The sequence below is a fragment of the Episyrphus balteatus genome, chromosome 3, assembly GCF_945859705.1.
Source record: "Episyrphus balteatus chromosome 3, idEpiBalt1.1, whole genome shotgun sequence".
Taxonomy (NCBI): Eukaryota; Metazoa; Arthropoda; class Insecta; order Diptera; family Syrphidae; genus Episyrphus; species Episyrphus balteatus.
Genome location: NC_079136.1, coordinates 107,697,583 through 107,715,294, shown reverse-complemented (window position 1 = coordinate 107,715,294; position 17,712 = coordinate 107,697,583). Strand labels below are relative to the sequence as shown.

Below are 17,712 nucleotides of genomic sequence, written 5' to 3'. Positions count from 1 at the left end.
ATATTCTGTATAATATATCCTTATGGCAGCAAAAAAAAAATCGCGAAAAATAGAACCGGATCCATTTTTTTTTAACTTTGCGATATTAAAATCGCAAGTCTATGCGCTCTCATTTAAAATAATGTGTTTCATTTCTTGCGTCTAAAAAATCGAGTGGTTGAAAATCGCATGTGTGCGCATGATTTGGCCTTTTTGCGACTGCTACTTTTTAGTCGTTTTCGGTTTAGTCGCAAGTGTGTGCATAACTATGCTGGTCCATTTGTTCCATTTTAATTTGCGACAGTCGCGTCGCCAAAAAAATGGGACAATTTTCAATTTTTTAATCGCGGCTATTTTTTAGAAGCATGTGTGTTTACCGGCATTGAAATGCATGTGATCCATTTTTGCGACTGAATAATCGTGCGACTAAAATCGCATGTGTGCGCCTAGCCTTAAAGCCATAACTACAATGACCTAAAAAGTGAAAAAGTGGGAAATATACAAAATTAATTTTTTTAATTTCTTTTAGCGCTATTTGTTTTTAGAAAAAAAACTACAAAAATTGTTTTTGCAACCAAAAATTAACCTTTCTGCATCATAATTTTTAATTTTATGGTCGCAAAAACTGTCACAAAATGAGTTTGAAAAATTTCACTTTTTGACTTTTTGCAAAAAGTGGTCGTTGTAGTTATACCTTCAAAGCAGGGGCGTACACTCCCTTGGGGCAAGCGGGGTGGCACCCCGGTGCCCTCGACCGACTCCAGGGCCCCCACTGGAGACAATGCAGAGAAGGCATAAATAATAGCATAAATTGAGTTACGAAGTAAACTAAAATATATTTGAATCACTTCGGATACGTTAAGGCTAGGCGCACACATGCGATTTTAGTCGCACGATTATTCAGTCGCAAAAATGGATCACATGCATTTCAATGCCGGTAAACACACATGCTTCTAAAAAATAGCCGCGATTAAAAAATTGAAAATTGTCCCATTTTTTTGGCGACGCGACTGTCGCAAATTAAAATGGAACAAATGGACCAGCATAGTTATGCACACACTTGCGACTAAACCGAAAACGACTAAAAAGTAGCAGTCGCAAAAAGGCCAAATCATGCGCACACATGCGATTTTCAACCACTCGATTTTTTAGACGCAAGAAATGAAACACATTATTTTAAATGAGAGCGCATAGACTTGCGATTTTAATATCGCAAAGTTAAAAAAAATGGATCCGGTTCTATTTTTCGCGATTTTTTTTTTGCTGCCATAAGGATATATTATACAGAATATAATGCACCTGCCCGCACGTGCGACACTTGGAACAATTATTTTAAGTACAATAATGGATATTACTAGAAAGTGTTGTATAGTGGCTCTTTTTTTATAAACGATAGAAAACTTCAGTGCTATAGAATGAGTATACAATGCTTTGGTGAAATAATGGTACTCGTGGGGCCTAAAATAAGATACAAACATACACATTGCAGAGAATATATTTCTAATCTGGTAAATAAGCTGTCAAACCCTTACCAAATTTTGAGACATTTATCACTTTACCACTTTTACCAGAGCTTACACCGTTTCATGAATTCACCTTATCATAAAATCCGATCGTAGATACCATTTGTATGAAATTTTCCATTACGAACGGATTTCGTGATTGTTTTCTTTGCGGTCATTTGATCATTAGATTTTAGCAGTGAGTATCTCCTGGCTCTTTTGATCTTGAGATGATGCATTTTTTTTTATCAAAAAACGGTTAACTTTTTTTCGAAAAACATAATGTTTTTTCTTGCATTAAAAAATAGTCGCGCGATTTTTTAGTCGCAAGTGTGTGCACGGTAATTTTATGTTTCGACTGCGATTTTTTAGTAGCAACGACTGAAAATCGCATGTGTGCGCCTAGCCTAATTCAGTGTAATGTATTATGAATTGGTAGCCACACAATATTATATTGATTTAAAAAAAAGGTTACCCCAGAGGCCCCAAAAAAATAAACTGTTTTTTTAAAAGAAAAATTATAATTTTATCTTAGGGCCCCAAAAAATATTACTTGAAAAATCTTTGCAGCCACAAATAATACATTAGGGGCCCCAAAAAAGCAAAAAAAGTTTTGTTAATGGCATACCAAATATTACTTCAAGTCAATACTTCGGATGGTAGGACAAATATTATTTAAGGATCCTCAAAAGCTATTACTTTAGTGGTTCAAAACAATCAAATGGAAAATTAAATATCAATTCAGGGGCCCCAACATAAATACATCAGGGCCCAAAATAAAAACTTTACGTTATTGGTGGCATTCCGAATATTACTTCAGAACAGAGGCCCCAATACCTATTAATTCTTGGCTCCAAAGGCATGCATGCCCTGACTAAACCCCTAGTCCTAGAAAAATGGTTTATACCTTTTTGAAAAGGGTGTTCAATATAGATAAGAACCTTTACACTAAGGCTATATCTATTGGCCTCATAAGTCAACATATACCTTTTTAAAATGAGTAAAAACTTTAACCTTCTTGAGTCGCCATCTAGCGTCAATATAAAAATCTGAAAAAATTAGGGGATTTTTTTTTATTATTTAAGCCTTGTACGCTGTTCGAGCTAAATTTTAGCCGAGATAAAATTCCCATACAAGTTATCGATAATTTGTATGGGACTCTTTTTATCTCGGCTAAAAATTTTCGATAATTTGTATGGGAGCTTAAGGGGTTATATCTAGTTGTTAGTGCAAAAAAAACCTTCTTTTTTGTGGATTTTTTGTGAAGCGGCTTATAATTATATAAACATAAAGAATACATATCCATATAGCAAATATAATGTATTAAAAGAATTCGCTCGGCATTTGAAAAAATATTGGGTTCCGTTATTTTTATAGTAGATCTCCTAGACAACCTCCAAAAAAAGGTGTCTGGCGGTGAGCAAAATATCTCCGAAACGGCTGGAGTAATCGGCTTGAAATTTTTACACAATTTTCTTAGATACTTTTGTCAAGTAATGAACAAAGGAAAATGATTTTTGACAATAATTCTATTTTTTAAGCCACTTTATAGTGTAAATTTTCGTGAAAAAAAACGATTTTTTTTTCTTTGGTAAGCCGCCATTTTGTCAAAAATCAAAATTTTGACTATTCCTTCGTTCATTACCTGCAATCGTTTATCCTGAAAATGAATCTTTTGGTTTTTTTAATTTTAAGTGACTTGGATCAGAGATATCTTGCTCACCGCCAGACACCTTTTTTTTGGAGGTCGTCTAGGAGATCTACTACAAAAATAACGGAACCCAATATTTTTTTAAATACACAGCGAACTCTTTTAATACATTAAATTTGCTATATGGATATGTATTCTTTATGTTTATATAATTAAATGCTTCTTCATAAAAAATTCACAAAAAAGAAGTTTTTTTTTTGCACTTACAACTAGATATAACCCCTTAAATTCAGCGCGAGCAGCGTACCAGGCTTTAGAAACAATTTTTCCACTTAGGATATTGATTAAAAAATAACGAATGCCCTAATGTACATATTACTTCAGAACAGAGGCCCCAAGAACTATCAATTCTAAACTTAAAAAAAATTTTATTTTAGGGGTCTCTAAATATTTAATTTTGGGGGCCCCTAGTACGAGTATTTACTACTTTTATGATAGACATTTAAAGAAGTATAGCAAAGTGCATTACGAACATATTAAAATATTAAAAGAAACCAAAAAATAAATAGGCCATACAAAAAAATTTTATGACGCATGCGAACTTTTTTGTATCTAAGGGGCCCTCAAATATCAAAATATTTCTTTCTAGATATATTTGTTTTTGGAAAAAACTACAAAAATTTTTTTTGAAACCAAAAAATAAGCTTTTTCCATCATTATTTTTTATTTTGTCCGTCGTAAAAACTGTCACAAAATCAGTTTGAAATCTATCACTTTTTAACTTTTTGCAAAAAGTGGCTCTTGTAGTTATTCCTATAAAGCCGTAACTACATTGGTTCAAAAAGTAAAAAAGTACAAAAGTGAAAAATTTCAAACTCATTTTTTGACAGTTTTTCTTACCTTAAAATCAAAAATTATGATGCAGAAAGCTTACTTTTTGCTTAAATAAACAAAAACAAATAGCGCTAGAAAGAAACAAAAAAAAAAATTTAATTTTGAAAATTTCCCACAAATTCTTATGTTCTTTCAAGAGAGAAAAGGACGAAGATAGATTTCATTGGTTTCATTATTCAGGTTTTGAGTGATTTTATATAAAAATTTATGGAATAACCTTTCGTATAGGATACCTTTTTTATAATCAAAAGTGTTTACAAAAGGTCTTAGTAATAGACTCGATTTTAATAGAATTACATTTTTACAAAAAACATTCATGGTAATAAAAGAAACATCTTACTTCTAAACTTTGATAACTAAAACTTAGATAACTAAAACAATGAAAGTAAACCATAGTTAAGATGCGATCATAAAACCACGCATCACTGTGAAACCACCTTACCACCTTTTGATTTGTTTGGATAATTCTTCAAGAATGAATTATAGTACTTATAATTATCTATAAAATGAGCCCACAATCGTTATTGTAACCATCGTATTGTAGAAGTAATCTAAATGATAGAGCATCAGCTTTTATATTTATAATTTCAAATAGTTTAAATTTAGCATTAAATTAATTGGAAAACTTACGTTATTTAACCCCCCGAAAACCGTACAAGGCACAAAATTAGAGTTGTCAGACCTTTGAAATCTATATTAAGACGCGTATGGCTGCAAAACTGCGTACTTATATTTTGGTTATACCTCTACTCCCAAAATTTGCTCGGCCTATTAGCAAAAAACTATCTTTTTTCTCACTTTTGACTAGTACATGGAGAGTTTCGGAGTTAGATTACTTCTACAATACGATGGTTACAATAACGATTGTGGGCTCATTTTATAGATAATTATAAGTACTATAATTCATTCTTGAAGAATTATCCAAACAAATCAAAAGTTTGTCAGATATATGAACAAATGTCATTTTGCCCCAACCTTCCGATACAAACCCGCACTTTGACCAACTATAAAATTTTATTTAGTCAACTCACAGAATTGTTTTGTATATCATTTTTTAGATAATTTTATTGTTAATAAGTCTTACCCTACCTTTGTCAATTTTTGTTTAAATGAATAACAATGGAGCTATTCAATAAAAACGATACCAATCTCTTTTCCAAGATGGCGGCTGTTCCCAACCCCCAATTATCCCAACAAATTGACTTTTATGATAAGGACAACCACTCGAACACATTCCATGAAAAAAATTTTGTCCCCCGAAAAGTGCGATTTAATTTACTAATTTCCCTGGGCTATAAACATTATTTCAAATATCTTCCGTGCTGATTTTTGGTGAATTTTTTCTCAAACATCGAATTTGTTGACGGTTTTGACTTTTAAACGTCCATATCTCGAGTAGCAGATTTTTTTACATTTTTGGTTTGTATGTGTGACTTATATAATTTAACGATATCTCTCGATTCCAGTATCAATCTTTTTTCTACCACTCTTTGTTAAGGATATAGCTTTTTGACTTTTTTTTAAATTTACCTCAGTTTCCCCTTCTAAAATGTCAAATTTCTAAAAATCCTGAATATTCAAATTTTTAAATTTAATTTTCTCTGACATAAATTTTTTTTACACCTCTAACACTTACCATATAAGCAGGGTGGCGTTGTCAAAAAAAACTCAAAATATGAACTTTAAAGCGTGGCCCTATGCCTTGACAGGATGCATTAAAACAACTCAAATTTATAATAACTCTCAAGCTTTTCCATATGACCTTCTCGCCTTCACTGAAACATGGTTGAACGCTACTATTTTAGATACAGAACTTTTCGACAAAGAGTTCTTAGTTTACAGGAAAGATTGTCATTTCGACGTTAAGAGCCCGGTTGGAGGTGGAGTTCTCATAGCTGTTCGAAATAATTTCTATTCATCCCTTGTAACATTTCCCTTTAAACTTAACATTGAACTAATTTGCATTAAAATACTAGTAAAATCAAGACATCTATTTGTTTTAAATATTTATATCCCACCTAAAACTCCCCCTTCTACTTTTGCAGAACTTTCAATAGCACTAGATTTTTTTTTTGGAATTGCTGATCTAGACAGTTCAATTCTTTTATTAGGTGATTTTAACCTCCCCAATATAGAGTGGGTCCCATCAGAAGACGAATCCTACTTTGAAGCTTCTTCGACTTCATCTCAACAGGAGCTTCATTTGTTGGACAATATTATCTCTACAGACTTACAGCAAGTTAGCTGTATCAAAAATTTTAGAAATCGAATACTCGATTTAGTTTTTTCATCTGACGCTGTTAATACGGTAGTGACAGAAGCTTCCACTTCCATATCTAACATAGACATTTACCACCCTCCCCTTGAAATTTTTTTGGATTTGGGCGATCATTTACTTGAAAATAGTAATCCTCAAGACACTTCGTTTGCCTTTGACTTTCGTAAGGCTAATTATCAGCAACTTTCCGACATTCTCAATACATCTGGTATTGAAAACTTACCCACTTCGGACGACATTGAGATAACTGTTTCTCACTTTTACCGTGTTTTAAACAATTGTATAAGCGAAATAGTCCCACAAAAAAGATCGAAATATTCTAACGTTTCTCATCCTTGGTATACAAAAGAGCTAAAAATTCTTCGAAATAAGAGAAACAAAGCTTGGAAAAATTATTTAAGAACTATGTGCCCAAGAAATAAAGAAATTTATATGTCACTTTTTGAAGAGTTTAAAACCCTCTCTAATAACTTATATGCAGATTATCTTAGTTATATGGAAAGTAGTCTCAAGCAAGATCCTAAATATTTTTGGAAAATTGTTAATATGAAAAAGAAATCAGTTATAAAAACAACATCTTAAAGAGTAGTTCAGATATTTGCGATGCTTTTGCGACTAACTTCTGTCAATCTTTTATTGACATACCCGCCAATGTAGATGTAGATTACTTCCGTTATTTAGAAAATTGCCCACAAGTTATATTTAATAATATTCAAATTGATACTTGTAAAGTATCCCATTTTCTTTCATTACTACATGAAGATTTTTCTGTCGGACCAGACGGTATTCCTCCAGCAGTTTTGAAAAATTGTAAGTCAATTTTATCTCTTCCACTTAAACTTATTTTTGAATTATCTCTCAAGTTAGGTAAATTTCCTAGCATTTGGAAACAAGCGTTTATTACTCCTGTTTTTAAAAAAGGAGATAAATCCAATATAATATACAGACCCATATCTAAGCTGTCTTGTATCCCAAAGCTTTTTGAGCAAGTTGTTTGCGATAGCTTGGCGTTCCACTGTAAAAGAATTATAAGCATTCAACAGCATGGCTTTATGCAAAAACGATCGACGGTTACAAACTTGCTTACTTTTTTACATAAGTGCTCAAATACGTTAGTAAGTGGGCAGGAACTTGACTGTATCTATACGGACTATTCTAAGGCTTTTGACCAACTCTCCCATGACATTATCAAATTAAAATTAAAAACTCTAGGTTTCCCTTTAGGCTTCGTTAATTGGATTTCTTCTTATCTTGAAAATAGATCTTATCAAGTGAAGTTCAGAGACGCTCTCTCAAAATCGTTCATCGCAAAATCAGGTGTTCCGCAAGGAAGTCATTTAGGACCTCTTCTTTTTATTCTAGCTATAAATGATGTCCCATTATGTATTCACCATAGCGAAATTCTCATTTTTGCAGATGACATGAAAATTTATAAAAGTATCAAATCGGTTAATGATCGGAGGCTTCTGCAAGAGGACATTAATCATTTTTCTATATGGTGTAGTAAGAATAGCTTAGTTTTGAATCCAATAAAATGTCAGACAATGACTTTTTCTAAAAAACGTGCTCCTAGTTTGTATGAATATAAAATATCCCAACACAAATTACAGCGTGTTCAGAGCTTTAAAGACATAGGGGTTAATTTTAGTTATAACCTTGATTTTTCCGACCATATCAACGTCATCGTAAATAAGGCCTTCTCTATGCTAGGTTTTGTGAAGCGTTGGTCAAAAGAATTTCAAGATCCTTATGTGACTCTTTCCCTCTACAATTGTTTAGTACGCCCCCACCTTGAGTACGCATCGCAAGTCTGGACTCCTTTTTACGAGACCCATAATGTAAGACTGGAATCAGTACAACGTAATTTCATTCGTTTCGCCTTAAAAGGACTGCCATGGTCTGATCCTTATAATCTTCCTCCTTATGAACATCGGATTAATCTCCTTCAGATTCAAACTTTGGCTCAAAGAAGGGTTAACAATGACATAATCTTCATTCACCAGTTAATCACAGGCGTAATTGATGCACCAAATTTACTTAATTCTGTTGGTTTTAACTATCGAGGGGGTGCTTATAGCCTCCGATGCTTGGATTTAATGAATATTCCACCACACCGAACAAATTATGGCTTGCATGAACCTTTAACACGCATGTGTAAACTTCTAAATTTAAATTCAAACCTTTTTGATTTAAACTTTAATAAAAATAGATTAAAAACTGTCTTAAAAACCAGTGTACCACGCTCATAAATGTTTGTGTTTATTTTTATGTCTTTTTTGTTGCTCAAGTAATTATTTTGTTTGTATTTCTTTAATGTTTGTTTTATCTAATATTGAATTCAATGTTTTTTTCTTAGTGTACGTTTTTTGTAGTTATTATTTGCTTACTAACTACTAACACTGCACTAAGTGATGAGCCGGATAACTCACTTGTGTGTTGGCAAATGGTCGCAAGACGGTGCTGGCTATAAGCGCTCTTCGGCTATAAAGTGATATAAATAAAATGCACGACTGGGGTCGCACGTACTTGCTCTTGCAGTTCAAAGAACTTTTATGTTAATTTAGTTGTAGATTCTAAGAGCTGGCTCTATACAGGGTGTCCCAAAAGTAATGGATCAAACGAAATATGCAGATAGGCCAACTTTAGGGCTCTCAGAATTTGGTAACTTGTTCATCCCAAATCCTTACGGTTTTCAATTTAATGCAGTTTTTGTGAATTATCGAAAAATCTCGACTTTGCAACAGTATTTTGCTTCCTACGGTCATAATTGATTTTTGTTTTTTACAACTCTTTCACTTAAACATTGCCTAATAATAAGAAATAATTATTTAATCAAAATATTTTTTATTTCATACGCCATTTTGCTGCAAACTATGTAACAGTTCCATGTTTTATAAAAACTCAATTTCTTACTTTTATTTGAGAGGAACATCCCGAAAAAAAATTGTATGGTGTGATACTGGTTTATTATTTTAAAAACTTGCCGTGTTATTGCACTTTTCAAAAATGTATAAAAATTTCCAAAGTTCAAATTAGAACGAAAGATATTACAATTTTAATGCAAAAAAACAAGGGTTTTCAGAGCAAAATAACAAACAAAAATCGAGGCTTTTATTCAAAAAGAAATAAACAAACAACAGTCGAGGAAATGTGTTTATTTTTCTTTGTTATTTTTCTCTGAAAAGGCCTGTTTTGTTGCATTAAAATTGTAATATCTTTTGTTCTAACATCAAGTTTGGAAACTTTTATACATTTTTGAAAAGTGCAATAACACGGCAAGTTTTTAAAATAATTAACCTGTGTCACACCATACAAATTTTTTGCAGTGTGTTGCTCTGAAAAAAAATTAAGTAATTGAGTTTTTATAAAACATGGAACTGTTCATTAATTTGCAGCAAAATGGCGTATGAAATAAAAAATATTTTGATTAAATAATTATTTATTATTATTAGGCAATGTTTTAGTGAAAGAATTGTAAAAAACAAAAATCAATTATGACTGGAGGAAGCAAAATACTGTTGCAAAGTCGAGATTTTTCGATAATTCACAAAAACTGCATTAAATTGAAAACCGTAAGGATTTGGGATGAACAAGTTACTAAATTCTGAGAGCCCTAAAGTTGGCCTATCAGCATATTTCGTTTGATCCATTACTTTTGGGACACCCTGTATAAATTAAAAAATTTTTTGTGGAAGAGCCGACATTTAAAGGCAAAATTTTGAAAAAAAAAATTGTATTTGACTTTTTTTGAAAAAACTAAAAATGCAGTTTTATTGAAATCGCGTTGAATATCACGTCTGCAAAGTTTAATCAAAATCGTTAGAGCCGTTTTTGAGATATTTGGTATAAATTGAAAAATTTGTATGGGGGGTACACTTTCTAAGAGAGATATAAAAAAACAAAAAAAAACCAACTTTCAGAATTCCATAAAAATCATCTGTACCAAATTTGAAGAAAAACCGTCCACCCGTTTAGGCTGTGGAAATGTGTACAGATGGACGCACAGACGCACAGACGTACAGACACACGGACGGAATTGCGAGACCCACTTTTTCGGAGTTCTCCATCATCGTAATGTTGGTTTTGATTAAAACCTCAAATTTTTTTTTCGACACGAAACCAATACTTGCCCTATAGAGCAAGTAAAAATATGGTGCCGTGAAATAACGCCGAGCGAAATAACGCCGAATTCCAAAATTCGGCGTTATTTCACTTTACAAAAGCAAAATAACGCCGAATTTCAACATTCGGCCTTATTGCACTTTGTCAAAGTGAAATAACGCCGAGTCCCAACTGAGAAATAAGGCCGAATGTTAGAAAAGTCAGCATAAGAGCAGACGCAAGTTAACCGGTATGTTACCCATTTTTCTTATTTTCAAAGGCATATAAGTCCCAAATTTATTTGGGCACAATGGCTCCCATACCAATTTGGGACTTATGTCCATCCCATCGAGGTATAGGTTCCAAAAAAGTTTTGGCTCTTATTTCTTATATCCCTCTTAATTATTCATTAACCTAGATAAATTTCAAGATGTGATAAAAATGTGGCGCAGGGACATAAGACCCAAGGACATAACGCCCACTCTTTATTTTTGGGAGTTATGTTCCACTTGAGTGGGACGACATTTAATTTAAGAATTATATCCCACTTGAGTGAGACATTAGCCCAACATATTTTTTATTTAACTGGGACATAAGCCCCACACTTTTCGAAATATAAAATAATAATGTAGAATAACTTTTGTTCTATTTTATTCGCGTTTTGTTTCAGATTCTTTAAATGAAAAAGAAACTTTGAATACAACCAACCTCGCATGATAAGCGCGGGTCATTTTGAAAATTATCTCGCAAATAGGGCGGTCATCACAATACAAAGATAAGAAACGAATAAATCCCACCTGTTTTAATTGGTGGAAGGCAAAGCGGAAAAAAATTTGCTTACATGAGAATATATTTATATATATTTTTTTCCGCTTCGCGTTTGGGTTCCGAAAATAAAATATATTCTCATGTAAGCAAATTTTTTTCCGCTTCGCGTTTGCTAAGTTATAACACAAACAGGACTTAGGCGTATAAATAGTGAAGTATGTTTGTAGGCTGGGGACATGCTGTCCTGCTTTGGATACACTATTGGATAGGCGTATGTGCCAATAGGGTGGGACATAAGTGCAAAATCGAATTTTGTAACTATCCCAAATCCAGTTGGGAAATAATTTTATAATTTGTGAATTCTTCGTTAGTGAGACATAACGTCCATCTTTTATTTGTGGGTCTTATGTCCAACCTGAGTTTGACAATTAATTTGGAACTTATGTCTCACTCAATTGGGACTTAAGTCCACAAATATTAAGTGCTGTTATGTCCATGGGCCTTATGTCCCTTTGCCAAGAATATGGCATTTCAATACCAAACTGACTACAGGTGGTTACATTGCAATTTTTCCTAAGCTCCACTTAGCAGGATTTGCCTCACCGAAAAAGTGAAATAATGCCGAATCGGCGTTATTTCACTTTGTCATTGTGAAATAAGCCCGAATGTTGAAATTCGGCCTTATTTCGCTTTTGAAAGTGAAATTTTTTTTTTTTTTTTTTTTTTGACGGGAGGAAATCTTCAAAAGACACTTGGCAGTATTCGACACCAAGTAGTGTGGGACTCTTAACCACTAAAACCACCTCTTTATCAGGACCAATCTTAAGAGATCGACATCAGATTTTTCTTTCTTAACTTTGTAAAATCACTTTGGGGGAAGTTTAAACTTTTAATACTTTCCCATGTCTTTTTAGACCATAAGCTCATGAGGCTTGGTTCTTCTTAATCTTCGAACATGGTTTCTTGTATTCAAGACGGACACCATTTCAGAATTGGTATGACTTTGCAGTCTCTGATTATGCGATACAGCGTATTTTTTAACAACTTCTGTAACCGTTTCTATTTGTAAGTCACGATGTAGATCGCTATTTCTTATGTACCAAGGTGCTACGTTATTCACGGCACCAAAAAATATACTGAAATACGAAAATAAGCACCTTTTCATAAAATCCCCCCGCAAAAACGGTAAGTTAAATTAAAAATTTGACAAATACGTGTCAAGTTATTTTATTTTTTCTAACTTATCAAATAAAAATTATTAAAAAAAATGTAATACTGATTTTTGGTGAATTATTTCTCAAATATCGAATTGGAGTATCATGACTTAAAAAAGACCATATCTCGAGTTGTAGATTTTTTACATTTTTTATTTGTATGTGTGGCTTTTATGTTTTTATAATATCTATCGAATCCAGTTTCAATTTTATTTCTATTACGTTTTGTTTAGAAAATAGATTTTTGCCCATTTTCTAAATTTACCTTTGTTTACCCTACTCAAACTTCAAATTTAAAAAAATCCTGAAAATTAAATTTTTCAAATTAAATTTTCTATGACTTCATATTTTTTTTATAACTCTTTGGGTTGCCATATAAGCAGGGTGGCGTATTCTAAAATAGGGAAAAATAAACTTTAAGGCCTGGCAACCCTATGCCTTGACAGGATATCGCTTGGCAACCCATGTGCAATTTATTTTCTTAGACACTATCTTTCAGAAAATATAACTCTCAACTGGTATAACGATGAGGGTAGGTCGTTCTATAACTTGATTTAAAAATTAATATAAAGTGTAATATTCTACCTTTTGAAAAATGTATCACTCATATCATAACTGTAGGCGTTGCCGTCGTTTTTAAATCATTTTTTTTTATTTTGAGTTACTTTTTTTAGAAAATTGCCCCGCCCTCCTAAACGGGGGAGATAGACCCCCCCTCCATTGAGGCTTAGTAATCGTAATATCCCCAAAAAATATAAATACAAAAATAACAATCTGAACCAAAAGTGGTTTTCTAGGGCGGAGAAAATTAGTAACGGATTCTTGTAGAGGAGTTAAATACAAGCATTTTTTTACTATGGGAGGGGGGTCTATCTCCCCCCGTTTAGGAGGGAGGGGCAATTTTCTAAAAAAGTAACTCAAAATAAAAAAAATGATTTAAAAACGACGGCAACGCCTACAGTTATGATATGAGTGATACATTTTTCAAAAGGCAGAATATTACACTTTATACTAATTTTTAAATCAAGTTATTTTAATCAATACTTTTTGAAATAATCGATTTTAAAGTCAAATTTTGAGCAAAAAAAGTTGAAAGTTACACTTTCAAGGTCATATATATATATGATGTGCACCGCTGAGGCCTGCCAGACCAAGATTTTATTACTTAGCATTCTAAAAACTACCACTGTACGAGTTTTCAGCCTTACAAGAGCTATCTTAGTCATATGTGCCACTAGCTCTCCTACTATCTGCTGACTAGGTTGTCCCAGGGGTGTTCATACCCGGATGTCCAGTTGTGGGGTTGGTTGAGTTGCGTTGGTTGAGTTGCGTTGGTTTAGTTGCCGTTAGCCACGGTAGTAAACCGACTGGGTGTCGGTGTAAGAGTTAGCTTCTTCGTTGTCCATTGAAATTATGTTCTCAGCCAGTATATCCAAAGCGCAAAGGTACCTAGGTTCCGGATGTCGTTGTTGGGCTGTCATTCTTATCATCAATTGATTGGGATGGTTGGCGATATTTCCTACCAGCATCTTCGCCGATTGCAATAGATACTTGTCCAGTGGTATGATTTTTGCTTCCTCGTAGAGTCGCTTGTTGCCAGGGTTGGACTGGCCATATAACTGACTTGGTGATTGCCACTCAGCTATCCCATAGTTACAAAATAAAAATACATAAGGTATTCTCATCTGTGCCTCCCATTTTTTTTTTTACATAATTTTCATCTGTCAAAATACTCACCTTTGAGCTATTTTTGTGTGTTGCAAAATTAGGCGCTGTTTATACTTTTCATGGTTTAATTAGGGTGCGCTTATACTTTTTTTTTAATTTTTATAGTTTTTAGCAATAAAGTTTATTAATATTGCTTGACTTTTATGCTAAAAGCAATAAAAAGTAATATTTAATATATTTTTTATTGATTAAATGTCAAAAAAAGATTTTTTTCTGAAAATTTAATTTTATTTTTCAATTTTTGAATTAACCGAATTTTTTTGTTCAACTCAATTGCGCACTGAGCGCATTGAGCGAAACTCCACAGTTGAATGTGCTAGTGCCATTTTAAATGCACGGGGAAACTACCACATATAGCCACTGTGGAGTTTTTTCCCTCATTGCAGCTTGTAGGGTCGAAGAGAACAACCTCCCGAAGTCGATTCTCTAGGTATTCCTTCCTCTATGGTATTGATTTTTAATAATTTTTTTTCCAAATTAAGTCAATTTTTTTTAGATTGCCCCTCCCCGCTAAACGAAAGGGAATAGACCCCCCCCCTCCCATACGATTTTTTCTTGTCTCGACCCAACCCACACGCTCTAGCTTTTTGGCACATTACTCCTGAATCACCTAACCTTGTGGAAGTAAAATTGTTAGTTGGGACATACCTTTATATTTATGTTTTCTGTGATCAAGTACGTTTTCATTTACGGAAAACAGATCTATTTTAAACTCTGAACTACAAATTTCTCTCCTGAAAGAGTCTTAAAAAGAACAGTGGTAGCTTTTTCGTTTGGAATCGGAACTAATGACCATTTGCATTCCGCGGAATTAATATAATTGACTGCATATACATATATATTTTTTACAAAGTAGGTATGCTGATTCTAAAGAAAAAAAAATTGGTCGGTCTGAGCTGACCCACCCCCCCCCCCCCCCCTCTCTGACGCTCCTGACTTTTTAGGTTGCCTTGGCTTTAACTACTCGGGAGGATCTCAACACCTACAAAAATTTGAACTCTTAGATAGACATTGACTTTCATAGAACAAACTATTCCCCCACAGACGTGATTATCAGTTAATGTTTTAACTAGATTTTTAAAATTTGTATTTATGTTAGTTCATAATAATTTTTAGCTAATATTGTGCGTATGAATAGTATTTAATTGTTTTTGCTTTACTAACTATCAACACATGCGCTTGCGCCATTATGTTTATTTTTTAATAATTCATTAATTTACATTTACGTTCTATTTCACAGGTGGTGGATCTTCACATTCACTATCGTGGTATAGAAAGGGTGACCGATACCCAGGGAGTAAATTGTATGCACGTGTTTGGACCCCGGAAGATCCTCGTACAAATCATTTAAGTGGAAGGACATCTGGTGGTGCTGGACACTATGCAGGCAGCATCAGCAGTAGAAATAGTGATGAATCCCCATCACCGACATCGGCAAGTTTCAGTCCAAATAGCCGTGGATCATTGTTCTCGCACTCAAATGGTGGATTGTAAGGTGAAAATAGAAAAATACGAATATACATACATATTTGGTTTAAAATTCAGTTAAGAACTTGTAGAAATGATTTGTATATTTATTTAATTTTCTGAAATTCTAGTCATGTTAACCTGTGTTATATGTATGCATCTCGCAATAGAATTATAAGACTGTAGCAACTTAACATTTTTTTTAAATTGAGGTGAGGAGGTTGTACAATGTACACAATAACATTATTTGTATTTATATAACTTACATATACATATTTTAAATAATTGCTGAATAGCTAGTTGATTTATTTTTATAAGGGAACTTGATAAAATAATTATTTTTTTTTATAATTTGGAACAGTTTGTAAATAAACAGTTTTTCGCTGATTCAGCAAGAATTTTTTTTTTTTTTTAGTTACAACAGTCTTGTAATACTAGTGCGATATGTATGTATGTACATAAATGTACAATTTATTTAGAGTCAATAATGAACGTATTGTTTTTATTTTAAGAGCTTTTTTTGTTGAAGATTATTCAAAATGAAATAAAAATATAAATGTACATAAGTAATCAAAATGTGTATCGAGAAACAATCCAGTCAAATAAGGGTTTAACCTCGGAATTAATGTTAATAGAAATTTTTTTTACTCAGTATCTTCGTTTTGTCATTCTATAACATACATCAAAAATCTAGAAAAATCTCAAGTCCGCAAGTCGCGATTTTCAAGGTCAAATCGCGAAATGGAGATTTTCAAAATTAGCAATAATAGACAATGGTATTATATCAGTGGTATTATATCAAATGGTATTATTATCAAAGTGCATGTCCAAAGCCAACTCGTCCGCCGGATTCTTGTTTCACCTCACACCAGATGGGCCACCTTCATAACGATTGTCCGAGGTTGCTTGTTTCTTCATTGTCTGCAGATCCAGGTGATGTTCCACATGACGATTTTGATAATTACACCAATGTTCAATTTGTTAAAAAGGTAAGGATGGCTTTTTTAACTGTACTTTATCAAAACAGATGCACTGATTTTGTTAATTTATTGTCTCTTATAGATTAATATAATCAAACGCTTAAATGTCTCAAGATTTATCGGATTGTCAAACATCTCAGCAGTGCCCGATTTAGCTTTTTTGCCCCTGCCCTGGGCAAAAGTATCATTTGCCGCCCTTTAAAATCACATCTTAAAAGGCATACAAATTTTATTGTGACCGTATGTATGTATTGTCGGTCCCAACTAACAATTTTACTTCCACAAGGTTAGGATCTTTAATTTCTTGCAGCTATTATCTCCACAGGGCTTGTATTTAGTTTGTGAATCGAAAATTCAAACTTCCGAGGCTTAACTTTCGTTAACCGCTTCCTAGAAACCTAGTGCAAGTGGAATTTAAAAATTTCTACAAGCATTAGTGAAAATATTTCGTTTAAATTTCAATATGGCCACATGAAATTCCATTGTAGAAGCACAAGAAATAAAAGCCAATAACTGACTTCTTTTAAATGGCTTTGCAAAAGAAATTGTATTAGAACTGCTTACAAAATCTTTATGAATGCTATGTATTTTTTTTATCCAATTCGAAAATTATTAGACTCAAAAATGACTTAGGTAGGTTTTTTAGTATGGTAGAAGTACCTACAACTTATACAATTGCCTTAAATGCATTTATTATTATAGTTCTATATTACCAAGATTATGTCAATAGTATATGAGTCGTGATATTCATTAAAAAAAAAAATTACGTTGAATTTCAGTTAAACGGTTTTGCCTTTTTAAACAAATATTCCACAAAATAAATGTGTTATAGTTACTCCATTCTAATATTTGAATTAAAAAATTGTTGAATCATTGTTTTTGATTGAAAATTATGTTTAATATCACTTTCAAATATAACGACTTACATAATTGTATGTTTTGCATGTCTGTGTGAGAAAAGAAGAAGTTCAATTTCCGGCGCATGCGCGAAAAGCTTTTAGTTTTATATGTTTGCCTTAGCGAAGTGAGGGGATATTTATTTATATTTGTAGAGGTCCTTTAAGTACAAGCAAAACATTGTAAAAAACATTTAATTTTATAAGTTTGCCTAAGCGAAGTTAGGCTCCCTAATTTTATTTCTAGAAGCCCT

General features: G+C 32.9%; 1 protein-coding gene across 1 annotated transcript in view; it reads left to right on the top strand.

Moving 5' to 3' along the window:
* LOC129914505 (pancreas transcription factor 1 subunit alpha) overlaps positions 1–16,152 on the top strand; it is a 74,787-nt gene extending 58,635 nt beyond the window's left edge. The window contains exon 4 of the mRNA XM_055993802.1: positions 15,356–16,152. Within this exon, the coding sequence (XP_055849777.1) occupies positions 15,356–15,609 (254 nt within the window). The 3' untranslated portion in view covers positions 15,610–16,152. The remainder of the gene's footprint in view (positions 1–15,355) is intronic.
* Positions 16,153–17,712: the final 1,560 nt, after the last annotated feature.